The following is a 21,876-nucleotide window of genomic DNA, read 5'->3' as shown; positions in this document are numbered from 1 at the left end:
GACCCTTAGGGCACTAAGAGAGTCCTGTTTCTACCATGAGGAGGGAGTATGGATGTTCTCACAGGTGGCCACCGCTGCCCATCTGGACGCTCCCCTCACTGCCTCTGGAAGCACTGCGGAGGCGCTGCCTTCTAGACTGAAGCTGGACAATGCTTCACTTTAACATAAATCAAAAGACATCATTTGTAAGCCCTTGCTCCAAATTGTCCCACTGCCTCTTGACAATTAGACAATGACAATTTTGAATTTCTGGTGGCATGGTACTTTGTGTAATTAAAAAAAAAATCTGCTGCAGAGACGTGCTGAATAGGAGAATAGTACCTTATTATTTGGAGGGAAGAGGGTCCTTCATTGTGAATTGTGGAACAAAGCAATTCCTTGTTCGTCAGCCCTCAATAAATGTTTCTTTATTTGTGAAGTTGTGTGATGGCCTGTAGTGGTCTTTCGCTCACATCAGGGAGCAGTCAGGAGTGAGCTGCAGTTAGCAGTGGGGCTGGTCAATGAAGGGCCTTTGACGCCGAGCTCACTGCATCTATTGACTCCCCAGGAAGTCTGAGGTCACAAGCTTGCCTGGAGCACATGAGCCCAGATAATGAAGAAGGTTTGGCCTTCTTGAAACAAAGCCAGAAACTTTATCTACTTCATTGTGCCCTTTGGGTCATGTGCTAACGACGAGGATTTGTCTAATACTAATCCCCCTAATGAAGGCTTCTCCCAGCCCTTACACAAACCCCACAAGGCCCCGTGATTTGGCAAGCCAGGCAGAATAAAGGCGAAACGGCGTTTGGCTTTTGAACTGAGTTCAAGGCAATTAAAGCCATGGACTAAGGAGGAAAGGAGGGGGTTTAGAAATACCAGTATAATAAGTAGTATGACTGGAGCGCTCCGTCAATTAACTCAATGAGACAAAGCCTGATTTCACGGGGGAAGGCGGTGAGAAGCGCTACCCTCATTAAATCTGGCCATTAGAGGTGCTTCTAATGGAATTAACTTTGTTTTAGTGTCTGAGTTATATAAAGTAGTCTGTGCATGTGCACGTACACACGTGCACACAGGCAGGTTCTGTAATTTTTGTGGGTCTTTCTTTCAAGAGGAGAGGAATAGAACGCGAAACAAAAATACACCCCCCAAACCGCAAATCCCCAAAGAACAAAAATCAAAAACGGGGTGGATGCTCCAGTGCTCAAGAGTGGAAGACAAGAGGAAAGCAGGACAGAGGCGAGGAGTGGAAGGCGCGAGAGAGTCCTCCCGGTTATAAAGCCATGAGCCCCCTTCGATGGGGGCTTCTGCTCGGCTGCCTGGGCTGTGCGCTCCCGCCGCGGGTGCGGGCGCAGTTCCCCCGGGTCTGCATGACGGTGGGCAGCCTGCAGGCCAAGGAGTGCTGCCCGCCGCTGGGCGCCGACACGGCCGACGTCTGCGGCTCTCGGGAGGGCCGGGGCCAGTGCGCGGAGGTGCAGATCGACACCAGGCCCTGGAGCGGTCCTTACGTCCTGAGCAACCAGGACGACCGAGAGCGGTGGCCACGGAAGTTCTTCGACCGGACCTGCAGGTGCACAGGTGAGGAAGGCGGGCAGACGTGCGCATGCGCCCAGCTGGGTGGGGCAGGCCCGCTGGGAAAAGAGCCCCTTCCAAGGAAGAGATGGGACTCTTGAGATGCTTAGACTAGGCTTTGAAAAGCAAACCAAGTTGGTCCATCGCTGGCAGGGAATTGAGTAAGGCTGATGTCTTGGTATACTCTTCACACCCTTTGTATATCTAGCTATGAACACTAAATAAATATTCCGTGGGCCAAGCTTCATTACATGAACGCGTGCCGACACACCACGGGCTTGTCTGTTGGAGCGGGTAGATAAAGGGCCCAAGAGTCAGCTTTGAAACTCAGAGCAAAAGTCCTTTCAAGATGGATTCAGTGTCCTCTCCTTCTGAAATGGGTTTGCACTTGTTGAAGAGGGTGGTGGGTGAGGCCTGGCCTCTGGAAGACAGACGTCGAGGGTAGGTGTTCTGTAGTCCGAGTCTCAGCGTTCCTAATGATTTGAACAGGTCTCAAGCAGGATACGTCTTGCTCGTGAAGGTTATGATTGGGTTGTAATTTTGCCAGCATCGGAGAGACGTGGCATGCCAGAGCTTTCTCCGCGAGCTGAAGAACAGAGGCCGGTTAGGAGATAAAAATGGCTTTTTTCCCTCTTACCTGGGTTTGATGTGAGCGTTTCAAAATTTGCTCAGTGTCTCTCTTTTAGACCTTGGTCTCTCTTATTACCTGTTTCTTTGAAATCTCTGTGCACTTCTTAATCCTCCGTCTCTTCTGAGCCATCTCAAATCCTCTTTCACGGGCCTCCCCTCCAGTGTTCAGCAAACATGCACAGCAGTGATAAACACTCAAAGGCTGGCAGGGCATGTGGAATACAAAACACATAAGCCATAACTTTAGCAAAGCCCTTGGAAACTGTTCTACAGTGTCTAGCCACACAAGAGCTTTTTCCTTTTGAAATTATGTTTTTATTGATGTTCTTATATGATGCTGGCACATAGGAAAATACAGATAATTGAGCTACCTAAGGACATAAAAAGGTAAACTAAGGGAATGTACAAAGGGCTGTGATGTGGATGTAGGAATGATATCAGATGTTTTTAACTTAAACAAATTCTGAAGCTATTTTTTATACAGTGGATAAACAGGATCCTATTGTATAGCACAGGGGACTATATTCAACATTCTGTAGTAAACCATAATGGAGAAGAAAAAAAATTCTGGCTTTATAACCATTTTGTAGTCATATTGTTAATTCTGTGATTCAAAGGAACTGTTTTGTCTTGGGGTATTATTGTGACAAAAAGTTTTTAATAGCATGTTGAATATATGCTGTTCATTTTCTCTAAGCTAGTTGAGCATTTGCTTCTGTAGACATTATCTTGTAGATTCTCATGGTTTTTCAGTCTAATGAGAGGCAGCAGGTTTCATATTACTTGTGGGATTGGAAACCACACTACAGAGTGACTTCTTTGTCTATGACTCAAAAATTCTTCTAGAAAATTTGTTTCCAGGTCAATTAATGATAGAGTACCACAAGTTACAAAGGTTGGGAATCTCCATTTTATAGAATCCTGGGGACAGAAGACATTAGGAACTCAGATATAACTGTTAACTCTCCTTATCACCATCTACTCTATATTTCTGACCTGACTAGCAAGTTTTTTGAAAAGTGGAAATGGAAGGAATCAAGGATGGCAGAATAGAAGAGATAATTGCAGTCTCCCTGTCCTGAGGGAATGGTTATAAATATTCCTCTAGAAGTGGCAGTAAATTAGGATCACAGTGACCTAAGTTGTCTCTCTCCTCCAGGATTTGATCTGTCTAGACTCATTCAGGACCATAGCTCTTTCCATCCCAACTTTGGATGGCTCTACTCATGTTGGCTAGACGGTCTTTGTCTTTGAGCCTCAGCGTACCAGGCTAGGTCCTTAGTGACTGAGCTAGACAGCTATTTGGTATACATAATAATCACCGTGATGTGTCATATGCCTCAAAGCAAGACACATGTCTTTCAGTTTATTCTCCCTAAAGAGTGAGTTGCTTGCTTTCTGAGAGTAATTTCTTCATGATTTAGAAGGCAGTCTTCAGAAGTTAAACCTGATCTCTGGTAGCCTCAAAATTCTTTTGCAAATAGAATCACTGGGATTCTTCTGGTGTCACCCAAAATTTATTAATGAAGAAATGTATATTAGCAACCAGACTGTTGATGACCTTGAGCTTTGTTAATACAGTGGAAAGATAAAAACACCATTCATCTCTTGATGGACATTTAGGTTGTTTCCACATCTTGGCCATTCGGAATAATGCAGCAATGAACATGCGGATGCCAATATCTTTCTGAGATCCTGATTGAAATTCTTTTGGTTAAACACTCAGATATGGGATTGCTGGATTATATGATAGTTTTATTTTTAATTTTTTGAAGAACCTCCATACTGTTTTCCACAGCAGCCGCACTAATAGTGTGCGAGGGTTCCAATTTCTCTGCATCCTCGCCAAGTGGTATGTATTTGCAACTTAATACTGTTCAGCCCTACAAAAGAAGGAAATCTTGTAGTATGCAACAAATGAATGAAACCGGAGGCCATTATACTCAGGAAATAAGTCAGTCACAGAAAGATAAATACTGAATAATCCCACTTATATGGGCATCTAAAATAGTCAAATTCATAGAATCAAAGAATGGAATGGTGGTTACCAGGAGCTGGGAGGAAGAGGAAGTAGAGGGTTACTAATCAATAGGCATAAAGTTTCAGTTAAGCAACATGAGTAGGTCCTAGAGTTCTGTACAACAGAACTGTACAAAATTCTACCTAGAGTCAACAATAATGTATTGTACCCTTAAATATGTGTTAAGAGGGTAGATCTCATGTTGGCTATTCTTATCTCAATTAAAAAAAAACACACACAAAAACTCATAGTCTCCTCGATCTTGAAGTTGGTAAAAGATTTTAGCTCAATAAAAAGAAATAAATGCAAACTCTGAGGGGGGGAAAAAACCCTAAATTATGTGCTCAAATTCTCTAGAGAGAACATCTCTATTCTCTGTGGGGATAAATTGAACCCCCCAAATTACTGAACTTAATTGTCAAGAAGTGGTAAATTTCAGGAGACTTTGGCATTAGCCATTCACCTTCCAAGTCTCACCTGCCAGTTGGCATTCCTAAGCATAGACCAGCTGCAGCTGGGTCTTTGGATTTTTGAAAAATATGTGCACCAAATGGTTTATGAACACTTATCTGAGAACTTCTTGTTTGTACAAGTGACTAAGTGCCTCCACTTTCCAATCTCTGAAATGGGGATAATGATGAAACCACATTTGTAAAATCCTTTTGAACTCTGTAAATGAAAGGCCTCATGTGAGTATAAAGTATTGTCATTAATATAATAGAATCTCTAATTAAAAGGAATAGGCTATTTAGAGCTCCTTGTAAATTCACTGATTGGTGGTCTTTAAGCTTAATTAATCTAATAGCCCTTGGAGGTTGAGCTGATGCAGTTCATGTAGGAATGTGCATTGTTTGGTTGTTCTCATTCTCTTTCCATTTTCTCCCCAGTCCTAAGTAGGTATAAGACTTTGTCTTTTTAAATTTAATTTTTACTCAAGGACATACTCAGTGATAGACTGGTATCTAGGGATCCTTTCTTTTTTCTCTCTCCATTTCCCAGGGAGATAACGCAATCCTTTCTAAAAGGGCCCCGTTCATTTATATATCTATATATCTATATCTATATCTATATCTATATATCTATATCTATATCTATATCTTGGCTGCTGCTATTGGTGGATTAATGGAAAAATTTAACTCATTAAGTTGATGTTAGGAAATACTAGGAAATCTAAATTAAAGAAATAAACACTTTGTGTGCTAGGCTTTTATGTTATTGCACTTTTCAGTTGTCTTCAGCACTTTAACAAATTCTTTAAATCAGGGTTAGAAGCTCAAATATGAAAGGGATCTGACTGCAGAGCTGTGGGGTATATTTTCTCTGAGACATGCTGGAAAAGGGATTTTTTATCAAATACATTTATGGGTCATAGGTGAGCTCAGATCCACACAAATGCTTTCTTATTAGCATTTCTACATTGCTTTTCAGGGGCAACTCTGGCTTCACGAGATGTCTTTGTTCAACATAATTGTGAAGCATCTCTGGTCTTCTGAGTCAGAATCAATCATTTTGTCTTTTGTCATTCATGGTGTTTGGCTAATTTTTGTTTTCACTTTTCCCACAGTTAGACTTGCGTTGATATTTCGTTCCGCCCATGTTCCTTGTCCCGCTAGATGAACGCACCGTGCCTTATATTTGTATCCTCTAGGGCTTAATGCCTTTTATTTAGTTATTCATGACTCCTTCATCAGCCACCCAACCAATGTTTATTTAGCACCAATTATGTTAGGCCCTTCAGGTACAAAGGGGAAGAAACCCCAATATAATTTTTGATGTGTCCACAGCGTAGTGGATGAGTAAGACAGGTACGAAAACAAATACTTAGACCATACGACTTGATAAGTGGCATCTGGTAAAACTAGTAATGGTAACACTTCATACAGAACTTACTATGTACCAATACTACTCTATATTAACATGATTGCTTTCCATAAGAACCTGATGAAGTAGGACTCTTATTCCAATAGGACAGGCTTTGAGAGGTCAAGTCCAAAGTTACCACGTGTGGCAATTGCATGAATGTACATAAAGCTGTGGGTGCACGGAGAGGGCATGATTAGTTTTGACCTCCTTTTAGGTATTAGGCATTAATAAATTATTTGTTGAATAAATGAATGAGGGAGATAATTAGTTATTGGTAATTTTGTTTCTAGCAACCAAAAAGAATCATGGTAGAGAAAATGCAAAGATCTTAAAACTCATGGCCTAAGTTATGAATTATTCAATTTTAATAATGAGACCCCAAAATTCAAAGTCAAGTTTTATGCCTTTAAATCTAGAAATGTATCGAATTTACTATTTTGAAATTTGTGTGTGCTATTTCTTAGCATTTTGGAGGAAGGAATTGCTCTCCTATTGTAGAGCTATGACTACACATTCACCTCCAATCACCTGGCTGTAGGTAAACAGCTGGAAGTTTAGGTATTTAGTATTCTTCCCATGCATTTTGTTCAATCGCTTCTCAAAAAATACTCTATTCCTATAGAGGCTGCCAAATTAGGGGATACATTTTAATCAAAGATGTTTTAAAAATAGATATTATACAATTTTAGTAGGTACCCCAAGGGAAAATAAATAAACACCAAGCTCCGTGAAGCCTGAAGTGCCTTGCATAGCATTTGATACTGTAGTAGCTGTTGAATAAATATTTGTTAAATAATTTATATTTAATAGCTTCACTCCAGTGATCAACATAAATTTTAATGTTTAATGCAGACTATTCAAGAACTTGATTTTCAGTCTTGGGACTAGTAGAATTTTCCCTTTTAAGTATTTTTTTTAAACTTACGTTCTCATTTGGTGTTGAAACAGGAAAATACAAGTAAGCTGTGTAAGAGTAGGTAGAATATTTTGTATGTTACAAAGAGCATAGAACCCAAATTTTTTAAAAAAATTCTTCTTACTTATGATATTTTTAAGGACATTTTCTTTAACCATCAAAAAATCCATTGGGTTAATAGAGGAGGCCTGTGCATTTTCTTCACGTAGGACACATGTTAATCGTTTTGTTTTCCTGTTATTGGAAAATTTCCTTTTCCTTTAGAGATCCAAATAACCCTCTCTTTACTATGGTCATAATATGTTTTACTTGCATCTATTTTGGTACTTGTAGTTTATCAAAACTATTTGCAGAGCCTGCTTTTCTTTCTAATTCACAAGGGAGAGAAAGGAAGAAGAAAACTGAGGCTTATTGAATCATCTACTACGTGCTTTATATTCCTTTTTTTAATTAAAAACCTTAAATTTCAGCTTTATTGACATACAACTGACAAATAAAATAGTAAGATATTCAAAGTGTCCATCGTGGTGATTTGGCTTTATGCTTCTTTCATTCATTAAAGAAATATTCATTTGTACAAGGCCAAGCATAGGCCTAGGCAGCAGGATAACTGCCTTCCAGTTGTCTGTAGCTGAGACCAGTAGATGTCTACAGTTGACACGATTAATTCAATGAAAAAGGAAATATGAGGTGTCATAGGAGCACAGCATGAGATCATCACCCTGATGTGTGGGATCAGGGATGACCTTGCAGAGAGCCCATCGTGACGCTTAAAGGTGGAATAGGTAACCCATGCAAAGAGGAATGTAGGGAGACCGTGAGGGAAAAGTGTTCTAGACAGAAGGAAGAGCAAGTAAAAAGATCTGGGAGGGGCTTCCCTGGTGGCGCAGTGGTTGGCAGTCCGCCTGCTGATGCAGGGGACGCGGGTTCGTGCCCCAGTCCGGGAAGATCCCACATGCCGCGGAGCGGCTGGGCCCATGAACCATGTATCAAAAAAAAAAAAAAAAAAAAAAAGATTTGGGAGGAGGGGTAGGAAGAGAAGGAAGGGAGATTGTCACTCACGTTAAATGCTTTACATAACCCCTCTCATCCCCTAGGAGATAAGAGTTATTATCCCTTTTTGTTTCAACATTTCATGCCAATAATATTTAAATGTTTATTCTAACTTATTACCACCTAAGGAATGAGGTGCTGGTCATACCAAAAGCAATAATCAAGGCTAAAAAGGGAAAAGTCAAGCTAAGATAATTTAAACTTTAGATGCTAATCAGAAAGATGCCTAGAGCTTGGTGTGACTAGTCCTCAGTCCCTGGGGTGATAACAAACAAAGCAGAGCCGTTTGTTTGCGCTTCCTGACGCCACGGCAGCTAATTCACCTGCCAGCCTCCGCTGATTTTGTCTTAACTCTGTCTCCTTTGTGAAATAAACCAGCTTTTTAAATGTTGGATTCCACCTTAATTCCTGGAAGTCAGCTTAGTTATTTTGGTTCCACCTTTAGCTTGGTGTATATTCTCTTCCTTCTCTAAATCAATGACCTATTTTGCAGCAGCCCTTCCGTATGTGCTGCAGGGGAGGGCGGCCCAGCAGTGATGACATCCAAGGCTGCAGCTCAACCCCAGGAAGGGACCCCCCCCCCCCCACGGCATGACCCGTGAGAGGAAGGGAACGTGGAAGGCAGCAGTGTTTTAGTTTGCTAGCGCTTCCATAACAAAGGACCATGGACTGGGTGACACACAGAAACTTATTTCCTCACAGTTCTGGAGGCCTGAAGTCCCAGAACAAGGTGTCGGCAGCTGGGATTCTTCTGAGGCCTCTCTTGCTGGCTTGTTGATGGTGTCTTCTCCCTGTCTTCACATCATCTTCCCTCGGTAACTGTGTCCAAATTTCCTTTTCTTATGAGGACACCAGTCATGTTGGATTAGCCAATGATCATTCCCCCCAATGACTTCATTTTAACTTACTTTTTTAAAGACCCTATCTCCAAAGATAGTCATATACTGAGGTACTGGGGGTTAGGACTTCAGCATATGAATTTTGTGGGGACTCAGTTCAGCTCATAACAGCATGGAATTCATTTCCTGTCCTATTTCTTTGCTGGGAATATTTCTAGGAACTCTCCAGTGTTCAGTCCACTTGGAGAGACAAACATTTCAAGAGGAGAGTAAGGAAAAGCAATTGATCTTCTCTTCTGTTCTACCCCAGAAATGTCCTCCAAACTACATAAGCTTCCTCTTCCATCTTTCCCTTAATTTTTATTATTTATTTATTTATTTTTCATATGATACAGGTATTTATTACACCTACTAGGTGTGTTCTCTTTGGGAAATACGAATCTCTTTGAGACATAGGTTGTTCATTTTTTTGTTTTCCCACAAATACTGGGACCTTTTGAGCAGGAAGGTCTATATTTTACTAACATCTAGAACCAGCAGCTAACACGGTGTCTAAGATGTAGTCAATACATATGAAATACATAAATGAACACAATTTTAAGGAAGGGCCAGGACGTGAACGAATAGAAATTTTTCAGTCACAAAGCAAAAACAGACATAAAAATGATACAGACAAGTGCTATGGTCATTCAAAGAAGGCATAGAATAGATACAACAAGGATCTCCTCTATGGCACAGGAAACTATACTCAATATTTTGTAATAACTTGTATCCCTTAATTTTTAAAATGCACTAGGAAACTTCGCCGGCTATAACTGTGGAGACTGCAAGTTTGGCTGGACTGGCCCCAACTGTGAGCAGAAGAAACCCCTGGTTGTCCGGCAGAATATCCACTCCTTGACCCCTCAGGAGCGTGAGCAATTCTTGGGCTCCTTAGACCTCGCAAAGAACACGCCGCATCCCGACTACGTGATCACCACGCAACACTGGCTAGGCCTGCTCGGGACCAACGGGACCCAGCCACAGATCGCCAACTGCAGCATCTATGATTTCTTTGTGTGGCTCCATTATTATTCCGTTAGAGATACATTATTAGGTGAGTCTTTTTTTTCCCCTGAGTTTAAGGTATTTTATTATAGGTTTGGGATTGGGGGTGGGTTGGTGGGTGGGAAGTACTTTCAGGCAAGTTAATTGACAAGAGAAAAACCTCTCAAGGAATCAAAGAGGAATTAGGTTTATGAAAGTCATTGAATTATCAGATGCTGCCCAGTGTTAGAATGCAGTGGTTTCTCCCTGGACGTTGGCTGCGGACATTTGAAAATGTTCTTCTCGCCTATAGTTCGTGTTTTTGGTTCAGGGTCTAAACTCTTCTCTCCGAAGCTATTCATCCTCAAAGGCAAGAGTTGGTGAAGTGGAGGCAAATTCCTTTTGATTCCAGAAGAAAACATGTCTAAATCTGACCATGGAAGCCTTCTCTGACCTATTCTAAAAGCAAGTGAAGCTTCTTTGTGCAGAATCAGAGTATTGGTATTGGAAGTGTGTATCACACTAAACTCACACGTATTAGTTGTGAGACTTTCAGGTCATCGCTCGTGGTGCCCATGCACTGCTGTAATGCCCAGGGCTTTTGGACTTGAATTGTCAAGGAAAAGGATGAGCTGACCCACAGCAATGTAGCTTGGCTCAGCCCTTTGAACCACAGTTAGGCTGGATGCTTGAGAAAATGACACCCTGCTCTCCCAGATACTAAAACCTGGGGCCTGGTATGGGAGCTGTCTGTTAGGAAAGTCATTCATCTGGTACATCAAATTTTATCCTCTGTTATTTTCAGTCAGGGGAAAGCCATGGCCACCAGTTAGCTCCAGGAGGGCTGGAGTCCAGTCCAGATCCTGCTCCGTGCTGTCCTGAACTTTGGCTCTATTTGCAATTATCCCCTCTTCTGGGGCTTCTCTTTGGGGTCAGGGTGAATGAAGATACAGAGGTCACTTTGAATAGTAAGATTCTCATTTGAAATCATCTGTCCTTGTGTTTATCGCTCACTCCCCCTCGCTTGATGCCCCCTCATCATTTTGTTTTGAGAACTTTAAACTCCGTTTTGCATTAAAACATTTACGAAGGGCTGCGTAGCCAACATCAGTGACAGCAGTTTTTTCCCCTCAGTGTCTTTTAAAAACTTGCCTCATAGGTAAGCGTCTGTCTTTCTTTATCGGTAGGTACGGAGGCTCTTCTGGCTATAAACCTTTATTGTTTTCCTGTCATCACTCTGAGGAATTTTTGCTTTATGAGAGGGTAGTCTCTCAAGAGGAAAAGAAAACTATAGTTTCTGGTTGCATCTAGGAATTAAATTTATATTCATTTCTGTTCATCTCTCTGAAGTTATCATGGGTACTTTGAAAAAGAACTAAAGTTAGCTAAAGTTTCTACATAACCATCAAAAGCTGTTATGAGAGGGAGAAGAAGGATAGAACAGGCAGTAAGGAGGTCATTAAATCTCCCAAAGCTTTTCACTAAAATTGGCAGTTCCAGAGGCCAGCCAAATTGGTTAGAATGTATTTTTCTCTCTTCTGGGCTCGGCAACCATGCCTGTCAGCTAATAGTTGTAACTGATTGATGGCTGAGGTAGAATCCGTGGAAGTGCCTTTCGGTTACATAAATGCTGAATTTGGACTAAGTGCAGTTGAAGTTGCTTTATTATTCATTAATCCCTCCCTATAAATACATGCTTTTGTGAGGAATAGGTTAGAAAATGTCTTTTAGAAATATATTTCATTTAGGTCTTGATCTCTTTTGGGGGATACTCATTCTATCTTCATGAAACATTGCTTAAAAATTAAATTTATAAGAGGAGCTCTTAAGATGACCTGAATTTCTCTGCTGTCAATCAAACTTTCAAGAGATGAAGGAGAACTTATCCTAAAACTGCTAGTTGCTGCTGAGATTGTTTTGTTGTTGTTGCTTTCAGAGAGATAAATGACAAAAACAGTTGTTTTCCCTTATGGTTACCAAAGGGGAAAGGGGGGGATAAATTAGGAATTTGGGATTAACATATACACACTACTATATATAAAATAGATAAAGGGCTTCCCTGGTGGTGCAGTGGTTAAGAATCCGCCTGCCGATGCAGGGGACACAGGATTGAGCCCTGGTCCGGGAAGATCCCGCATGCCACGGAGCCACTAAGCCCATGCACCACAACTACTGAGGCCCACACGCCTAGAGCCAGTGCCCTGCAACAAGAGAAGCCACTGCAATGAAGCCACTGCAAAGCTCACGTACTGCAATGAAGAGTAGCCCCTGCTCGCTGCAACTAGAGAAAGCCTGCGCGCAGCAACGAAGACCCAATGCAGCCAAAAATAAATAAATTAATTAATTAAAAAAAATAAAGAACAAGGGCCTACTGTATAACACAGGCAACTTTATTCAGTATCCTGGAATAAACCATAATGGAAAAGAATCTGAAAAAGAATATATATATGTATACATATATTTATATATATGTATACATATATATATAAACTGAATCCCTTTGCTGTACACCTGAAACATTATAAATCAACTATACTTCAATAAAAAAATAATTAATTAATTTAAAAAAGTAGTTTTCCTACTGAAACATCACGGACTTATTGGCTCTGCAGCACCTCCCAGGTAACATTTAACATTAAAAAAAAATCTATTCTGTGACCTCTAACATGTTTCCCAAATGTTTTAGGACCAGGGCGCCCATACAAGGCCATAGATTTCTCACACCAAGGCCCCGCCTTCGTTACCTGGCACCGCTACCATTTGTTGTGGCTGGAAAGAGATCTCCAGGTTGGTCCAAACATTAGTTTCTTTTAATTTTGTTTTGTATTTGGTCAAGACCCATATGAGTCTTTGCTTTATACAGTTTCTTGTTGTATCTGATGACATGAATTAAATGACTGGTCATGCCCTTTGCTTTCAGCGCCTCACTGGCAATGAGTCCTTTGCTTTGCCCTACTGGAACTTTGCCACCGGGAGGAACGAGTGTGACGTGTGTACAGACCAGCTGCTTGGGGCTGCAAGACAAGATGATCCGACTCTGATTAGTCAAAACTCCAGATTCTCCAGCTGGGAAATTGTCTGTGATAGGTAATCGCATGCGTACCTGCAGCAGAAATCCAGAGATTTTATTTTCTTATGTCTGAGAGATGGAGAATAACTTTACAATTCTCTTTCTAATGCATGTTGCATTCTGTTTACATGTTTCTGAACAGTATTTTCCTGAGGGAGGTGGGATTTTAAAAAACCCTGAGCCCTTTAATAAAAAGAAAATAGAGGCATGGAAATCACACTTGTGAATTGAATATGCTTGGCCATCACTTTGAGATCAACTGTCTTAAAATGAGAAGTATTTCCTGTATTCAACCAACATGTCTTAAGCACTGATCATATTCTAAGCAGTTTAATAGTGCTGGGAATACAAGGATGAATAAAATATTGCTTCCCTTTAGAATATCATTTTATACTTACAAAGGTAGAAGGCTGGTAAACAAATTACAATATAACGTGAGAAGTATTTTAATAGGTGTATGTCCAAAGCCAAGAAGAGAATCAGTGAAAGTCTTTTAAGAGGTGGAGACACGAGTATTCTGAGACTTCAAGGAGGCACAGATCTCTCAACCAGAGGCAGGGGAGGGTAGTGTGTCCTAGATGGAGGGAACATCATGTATGTAGTTAGGAAAGTCCCTAGAAGCAGTCTGATATGGCTGGGCCATAGGGTGCTGCGGAGGTGAGGGGAACAGGAAATGGGGTGGTGAGACGAATCTCTAAAGTACTAAAATCGGGTCATGTGCATCTGGTGTAGAAACTTTTTTCTACCGTAAGTGACACCAGCAAATGTTTGTTATTTGCAAAAAAAAAGAAAGTACCAAAGAACACACAAGCAGCCCATACCCCACAAAGAACTCTGTCCTCAGGGATTCCTTGAATTTGTTTCTCTTTCCTGACACACATCTCAGGAAAAGATTCCCCAAGAAGCTCTTCCGTCTTCCTGTATTCATTTGTTTCCTCCACGATCCTCCTGTTTTGAACTCCACTATACTAGTGCCCTTGTCCTTTGTCTTTCGACCGCTCCATGGCACAGAGCTTTGTTGTCCACGCCCCAGGCTGGGCATGTGCGTGTTTTCGGGGGTCTAGGTCTAGCTCACTGTGATCCCATCTTCTACATCCTAAGCTTTTCCTACAGCCCTCCAGGCAGTGCTCCTAGGGATGTAGTAAGTGCTTTGTACATGACTTAATGTCGTTCCATAAGGGCACCATTTCTCATAGTGCCTTGGGCTATTAATAGGTGGTATGTGAAAAGAGAGTCCTCTGATCAAATAAATTTAGAGAATGCTGAGTTAAAAGGGTTTTAAAAATTTTAGAACGTCTCAGAGCCTTTCATAAGTAACCGTGTTCTTATTTTTCAAGAGGGGCTTAAACTTATCTGACCCTGACACCCTTATTTCACAGACCATCTCACTGGAACACACTTGGGAAAGGCTGCCTTGGAGGCTGTTTTTTGTCTAGTTTTTAGGTACTGGCGTCTTTCATCCTCACGTGCGCTGATTCTGTTCTCACACACCCAGTATGATCCCCTCACCCATTAAAATGCACACAGAAACATCCTGAAAATTTGATCTCTACCAAATGGAATACTGTTCTGATGGTGGAATTCCAGGCCCCAACAGGCATGTAGGATATAATCTTATGGGCACGGGACCTTGCCAGCATCCACGTTTACCAATTAACCATCCCTTCTGCCTTAGAACATTTTCTAATACAGCGTTTCTCCTAATACTTCTCCTCCATATAGTTTCACGTGTTTTCACTCTGACCACCTTCATTTGCCTTCAGTTTGCCTGAAATGCTTTCCTAGCTTTACTTCTGCCCAAACTGGCTTAGCTTAATATTAATACAGTCTAGCCTGGTCTCTCCTCAGTTACTCAAGATTCAGATGCACGTAACAGGAGTCACCGTCTTGCCTAGTAAACCCTCTTACTGTCTTTCCAACGGAATGGTAATTTTTCTTCATTATTTATGTGTTGGTTCATATTTCACGCATCTATGTTTTTGAAAATCCTTAGTCCATAATTGCTTTTGGAAGCAGTACTTTTACCACATATTTTTGACCCTTGTAAGGTAACTGTAGTAAAATTTTACCACGACTATAACCTTGATTGGTTTGCTGGGCTCAAAGTTATGATACTATCCGTATTATTTCTAATCTCCTTACACATCTTAGCTTGGATGACTACAACCGCCGGGTCACCCTGTGTAATGGAACCTATGAAGGTTTGCTGAGAAGAAATCAAGTGGGAAGAAACAGTGAGAAATTGCCAACTTTAAAAGACATACAAGATTGCCTGTCTCTCAAGAAGTTTGACAATCCTCCTTTCTTCCAGAACTCTACCTTTAGCTTCAGGTTGGTGCTCTGAGCTATGCGACCCTGGCGTTTTACAATACTTCTAGATTTTCACACCTGTGGTTGTAATGAACTGGAAGGAAATCCAGGTGTTGGGAGACATCAAAGCTCAGTAATAGGGAAGCACTTGGTAAAAGAGGGTAACAAGGCATCAGTGTCAAGGAAGTCATCATCCACCTACTATCTTTAATAGCGTAGTTTGAATATCTTCTAACTCAGCCATTCAAAACCACCTTTTGTATTTGTAATTTCTGTACACATATAAGTACAGTCTTCAGAACCAAGGCACCTCACTAAACAGAGTATTTTTGAAATATTTGCTCATGATTTTTCTTTTCTCCCTTAAAAAAATGTCAACCATAGACCTTAATATTGGGGTCTGAGATCTCAGAGGAGTATTACAGATTAAATGCAACTCAGATTACAGCACAGCAATGACATTACGATACTTGACATTTGAAGGCCAACTAATAGTTTTCTCTCTCTAAAAAGACAGTAAGCATGATGAGAAATATGTATGGCTATAGATAAGATTTTAAACAAACATCTTTGAAGCTCCAAAAAAGAATGGCAGATAGACTCATGGTCTTCTCCCAAACTGAATTCTCTCTCTCAACCGTGTGTAAATTATACAATTGGTGTGTTATTTGGGGCCAGGGGCACGGTAGGCTGAACTTACTGCAGAGGTCGTGCCGAGTGTAGCAGAGCCCAGAGTCTGTGCTGGGGTTGGACACATCCCTCAGAATAGTGTCAAAGGTGAGGTGAAGGATGACCTTTACCTTGAAAAGGAGCATGCATTAGTTTTTCATTGTGATACAAGTGCAGTCGACACAGATTGCCTTCCATATAGATTTTAGTTAAGCGAGTGGTTTTCAAAGTGTGGCGCCCAGACCATCATAATTGACATCACCTGGGAGTTAGGTAGAAAGAACCACAGATTGTTAGGACCCAGCCTGTACCTACTGAATCAGAAACTCTGAAAGTGGGGCATGAAATATGTATTTTTATTTTCCAGTGATTCTGATGTATGCTTAAATTTGAAGATCACTGAGTTAGGGTATGGACAATTAAAATTTCCTGAAAATGAGGAGGGGAAGAAAGAGAAAGGTAAGGGGAATTTGGGGATACGTTTAGAATGCTGAATGTATTACAGTCAAACAGCAGATCTATTTAGTGGAGAAATAGGAATATAAGATTATATGTGAATTCAAAAGAATATTTATTGATCTCAGACCATGTGCTGGGCATGGTACTGAGACCTGGAAATACAAATTTGAAGAAACCACAGTCTCTGTCCTCTAGAAGATCATATCTAGCACGGGAGACAGATATGACAGTAAATAATTGTCATACAGTACACAAAAGATATAGACTCCAGCCAAGCAGGTGTGGAAGTAGCATGGATTAGGAGTTCCCTTCTCTTTAGAAGATCTCATTAAAGGCTGTCGCTAATTCTTAGCTATTTAGCTACAACAGAGCTTCCCATTTCCTGACACAATCTCAAAATAGAAGACTATTATCTAGGCTGGAGACAATACAAAGGGACCTTTATCAATTCATGACTCTTGTCACTGACATACTGATTTCTCTCAGGAATGCCCTGGAAGGATTTGATAAAGCAGACGGGACCCTGGACTCTCAAGTGATGAACCTTCATAATTTGGTTCATTCCTTCCTGAACGGGACAAACGCTTTGCCACATTCTGCTGCCAATGATCCTGTTTTTGTGGTATGTTCAAAGACTCAGAAGAGATGAAAACTTTTCTAGATAATGTGTTGGATTTATGTGCTTTACAACAAGATTAAGGTTTGGTGTGTGTTTTATTCTCTGTGTGAATGGGATGTATGCATATGTAAGTTAATTTAAATCTACAGCATAGGGGTGGTTAGATAGCATTTGAAGTTCCCTAATCAGAAACCTATACTTTAGAGATGGTTAGCTTTGGAATGACCCTAGATGGGAGTTTACAGTCCAGAGGTGGATTCAAAAATTAGCATAATAATATTATAAATTATACCATAATTTAGCATAACATATCGTACATTAGCATAATGATGAGTGATTTTTCATTGGTGGGATGAGTGGTGTTAAAGGTAAGTGATGGGCTGGAAGTACTGTGCAGGTACTGTGACCCTTGCATGATGCCCAGGTACCTGAGGTCCAAAGCTCTGTTTGGTGTTTGGTCCTGGCTTCCCTCACCTCACAAAGGATTCTGGCTAAAAATGAGCTGCTTTTGCCATCAGAATATCAGATATGTGGACTACTGGTCCCAACGTCTTACAAGGTGGGGGCTTGTCTGTGAGTCCTCCATTGCCATCTTTGTTCTTCTGTAGGATGGTCCTTGTTCCCTGGCTCTAACTTGATATCTCACATCGCTTTTCAGGCTATCATTTCAGCCATCAGATTATGCCAAGCATTTTGATGTCTACCTTCTCTGCTATCTATCTACACATCTATTGACACCATATGTCTCTAAATAAGTTTTTATTAAAACGCACATTTTAAATTATAAAATTTGTACATACAACTCATATTCATAAGAAAACATGTCACTCCTACCCAGTACTCCAAAATGTTGAGTAGAATAGCGGAATCCTCTGACAAATTGAGGATTAAACCAAGACCTTTCACTCCTACCAAAGGTGGTAATGGTGATGCTAGTAAGTTTTTTTGTTTTAAACGTCTTTATTGGGGTAGAATTGCTTTACAATGGTGTGTTAGTTTCTGCTTTATAACAAAGTGAATCAGCTGTGCATATACATATATCCCTGTATCTCCTCCCTCTTGCGTCTCCCTCCCACCCTCCCTATCCCACCCCTCTAAGTGGTCACAAAGCACCGAGCTGATCTCCATGTGCTATGCGGCTGCTTCCCACTAGCTATCTATTTTACGTTTGGTAGTGTACATATGTCCATGCCACTCTCTCACTTCGTCACAGCTTACCCTTCCCCCTCCCCATGTCCTCAAGTCCATTCTCTACGTCTGCATCTTTATTCCTGTCCTGCCCCTGGGTTCTTCAGAACCACTTTTTTTTTTTTTTTTAGATTCCATATATATGTGTTAGCATACAGTATTTGTTCTTCTCTTTCTGACTTACTTCACTCTGTATGACAGACTCTAGGTCCATCCACCTCACTACAAATAACTCAATTTCGTTTCTTTTTATGGCTGAGTAGTATTGCATTGTATATATGTGCCACATCTTCTTTATCCATTCATCTGTCGATGGACACTTAGGTTGCTTCCATGTCCTGGCTATTGTAAATAGTGCTGCAATGAACACTGTGGTCCATGACTCTTTTTGAATTATGGCTTTCTCTGGGTATATGCCCAGTTGTGGGATTGCTGGGTCGTAGGGTAGTTCTATTTGTAGTTTTTTAAGGAACCTCCATACTGTCCTCCATAGTGGCTGTATCAATTTACATCCCCACCAACAGTGCAAGAGGGTTCCCTTTTCTCCACACCCTCTCCAGCATTTATTGTTTGTAGATTTTTTTGATGATGGCCATTCTGACTGGTGTGAGGTGATACCTCGTTGTAGTTTTGATTTGCATTTCTGTAGTTGCTAGTAATTTGATTTTCAATCCTAAGTCTCAAGGATTGCCAAATCTTATGTCTTTATTTTGAGGAAACCCCCTAAGTGTGCAGGGCTTGACAACATTTTTCTGTTGATGGCCAGATAGCACGTGTTTTAGGCTTTGCAGGCCAGATGATCTCTGTTGTAGCTACGCAACCCTGCCACTGTAACATGAAAGCAGCCATAGACAATACATGAACAAGTGAGTGTATTACCCGAAGACTGGGTTCAGTCTCTTGGCCGACATTGAGCCAAAAGACACAACCAAGCCAAAGATTGATCCGAAGAAGGAAGGATTTATTGCTTGCAGCAAGTAAGGAGAACACTGGGGATATTTCCCAAAGCAGTGTCTCTGGGAACAGCAAAATTGGGGAAGTTTTAAGCTAAGGGTATATGAATATTCATGAAGGGGCTCGCGCAGAGGAGATTCAGCATAGAACTGGGGCAAAGGTCGACGGAGTCCAATCTTTAGTTGATTGAAGTCACAAGTCAGAAAAGGTTAACATCATCATCTCCTAGGTTCCACTGATCAGGTGGTTGATCGCTAGAGGGGGGTTTAGATTCTTCAGAACAGCTCAAGAAAGTGCTTCAGGCCAATCTTTACCATTGAAACGGAACTGAGAGTTCCGTTTCAAAGACAGCTAACTTGTTGTCTTTGCTATAGTTACTTCTCTTGCCTGATAACAGTCAGTTTGTTCCTTTGTTTCCTTAAAATTGTTATTACTGAGGCCTGTTCAAGGGCAAGCATTGAGGACAGGCTTAGATCACAAAACGGCTTAGGCTTAAAATGGCCTCTCTTATGTCGAAAAGCTGTACCTGGTTCTTTCCCACCAGGGATTCCCCCTCCCCTATCTGCCTACAAGTGTGGTGTTCTAATAAAACTTTATTGACAAGAACAGGCTGCGAGCCCTATTTACCCAGCAGGCTTTAGTTTGCCAACCCCAGCTTGAAGGGATCAGTGTCTTCTCTGCCGTACAGATGTCTCTTTAGTCATCTTTCTCTTCCTGCTCTAGTTAGAAGCCCACATTATGACTTTATGGACGAGGAATTCCGTGACTTACACGTAGTTCAAAGACACTAGATGTTTAATCGTCCTTGTCTTCATTACTTTTAATACCTTTAATATTTAAAATTTTGTTTTCTTTGGTATAAGTTATGTATATATAAATAGACAAAAAGCCACAGCCCTTCTCTGAAGGCACAGAAGGAGTAATGTTTGGGCACCAGCTCCAGAACTCACAGTTAATTTAGGCTGTTTACAAAGAGTTTCATGTTGAAGCCAATTCAGCTTCAACAGTGTTGAAAGCCAGGTTAAAGCACTTAAGTTAACAGAGCTATAGCTTCCGGAATTTCAAATTCATGAGTCAATTTATGCAAAAACATTGCATATAACATTTATTAAATTTATTTTTCTGAAATCTCTTCAAGCAAGAGAAATACAAAGTTGTATATGATCGCAATATTGAGTATAAGAAGGTATAATGCTAAAATGCAGGAAAAACTCTGAACTGATCTCTGAAATTCTAATTTTAAGGTAATTGAAGGAAATGCACTTATCATTTATCATAAAATGCATTTATCATGGAAAATAATATTAGGTCACAGGAATGCTAAGTAGTTCTGTTTTCAATATTAAATGTAGGTATAACCTAGAAAAGAAGAAAAAGAGGGAAACCAATAGACTAAAAAGTTAAATAGTTAACTGCCACAAAAGAAACTATGCTAGAGACTAGTAACTTTCTTCCCAATTCCTAAAGATAATATTCTTAAAGTGTATTTGGATATTGTCCTCCTAGAAAGTTACATTTGGCAAGTTGTAATTCTTTCAATTCCACAGTAGCTAGGAGACTCATAGCTTGCATGGTTAGTACTCACTGAATAGCTCATGTGTCTGTTCCTCACCTTATATGCTGAAATTCTAAATGGAATTAGGACACACAAGCATCCTTATTACCATTTGTATTTCTTTCTTCTTTTATTGAGCTATAGTCAATTTATTTACATATAATATTGTATATATTATATATGTAACTGAATCACTTTACTTCACACCTGAAACTAACACAATATTGTATGTATTCTTTCTCAGATTCTTTTCCGTTTTAGTTATTATAGGTTATTAGATTATTACAACATGTTGAATATAGTTCCCTGTGGTATACAGTAAAACCTTGTTGTTTATTTGTATTTCTTAACAATGACAATCATTTGGATAAGAAAGGAATTTAAGAACATAAACCAAGAAAAGAGAAAATGAGTTTCTAAAAACAAAGATCTAATGGATCACACTAAGTTAAGCCTGTAAGACCTTATCAGACTCTACCTTTCTAGGCTGCAATAAAATGACTAAAATTAATAGGTCATAGTAGCAAATATAAAATACTTCTGAGTTAGTATGAGTTTAGTTGAAATTTTACAAAAGAAGTATATAGGACATTGCTTTTCTCCCATCAAGAGCAAAGCACTTACATTGCTTTTCTCCCATCAAGAGCAAAACACTTAAAAATGGGTCTATTATATTTATCTTTCTTAAAAAGTCATAGAGTAATAGCTTGAGTAATTAAAATAACATTGTTTTATGTCAATTTTAAATGTATTAATGGTTTAATGATTTATAATTGCAGAAATATTGGCAAAAAAGTTTTTAGATGTCCATAATTTCATTTCAATATTTCTGCTTATTTTGTTTCATATTCTTATATGTTTATACAGTTGCCAATATAATGCACACATTTTTAGGTTGTTACATAGTTTCCTAAATTTTTTAATTAAAAAAAATTATAACATTATAAGAGGTTCAAATGTAAAAGGCACAAAATGAAGTCCCTGTATCAATACCACCTCCCAGCTATCCATTCCCATTTTTCCCTATTCTTCCAGATATATTTTATAGATATACAAGCACATATATTTATGTATAATATTTCTCTTTTTTATACAAATGGCAGCATACTATAGAGACTTTTGAGACTTTGTTTTACTCTTTAGTTTTTGTTTTT

General features: G+C 40.1%; 1 protein-coding gene across 1 annotated transcript in view; it reads left to right on the top strand.

Annotated features, from left to right (window-relative positions):
- Nucleotides 1-1,008: 1,008 nt before the first annotated feature.
- DCT (dopachrome tautomerase) overlaps nt 1,009-21,876 on the top strand; it is a 34,373-nt gene continuing 13,505 nt past the window's right edge. The window contains exons 1-6 of the mRNA XM_059996235.1: nt 1,009-1,557; nt 9,669-9,968; nt 12,585-12,685; nt 12,819-12,985; nt 15,120-15,299; nt 16,893-17,028. Coding sequence (XP_059852218.1) covers nt 1,263-1,557; nt 9,669-9,968; nt 12,585-12,685; nt 12,819-12,985; nt 15,120-15,299; nt 16,893-17,028 — 1,179 coding nt within the window. The 5' untranslated portion in view covers nt 1,009-1,262. The remainder of the gene's footprint in view (nt 1,558-9,668; nt 9,969-12,584; nt 12,686-12,818; nt 12,986-15,119; nt 15,300-16,892; nt 17,029-21,876) is intronic.

Source organism: Delphinus delphis, chromosome 18 (genome assembly GCF_949987515.2).
Source record: "Delphinus delphis chromosome 18, mDelDel1.2, whole genome shotgun sequence".
Classification (NCBI taxonomy): domain Eukaryota; kingdom Metazoa; phylum Chordata; class Mammalia; order Artiodactyla; family Delphinidae; genus Delphinus; species Delphinus delphis.
Note: the sequence above shows the minus strand (reverse complement) of the source record. Positions and strands in the feature narration are given on the sequence as shown.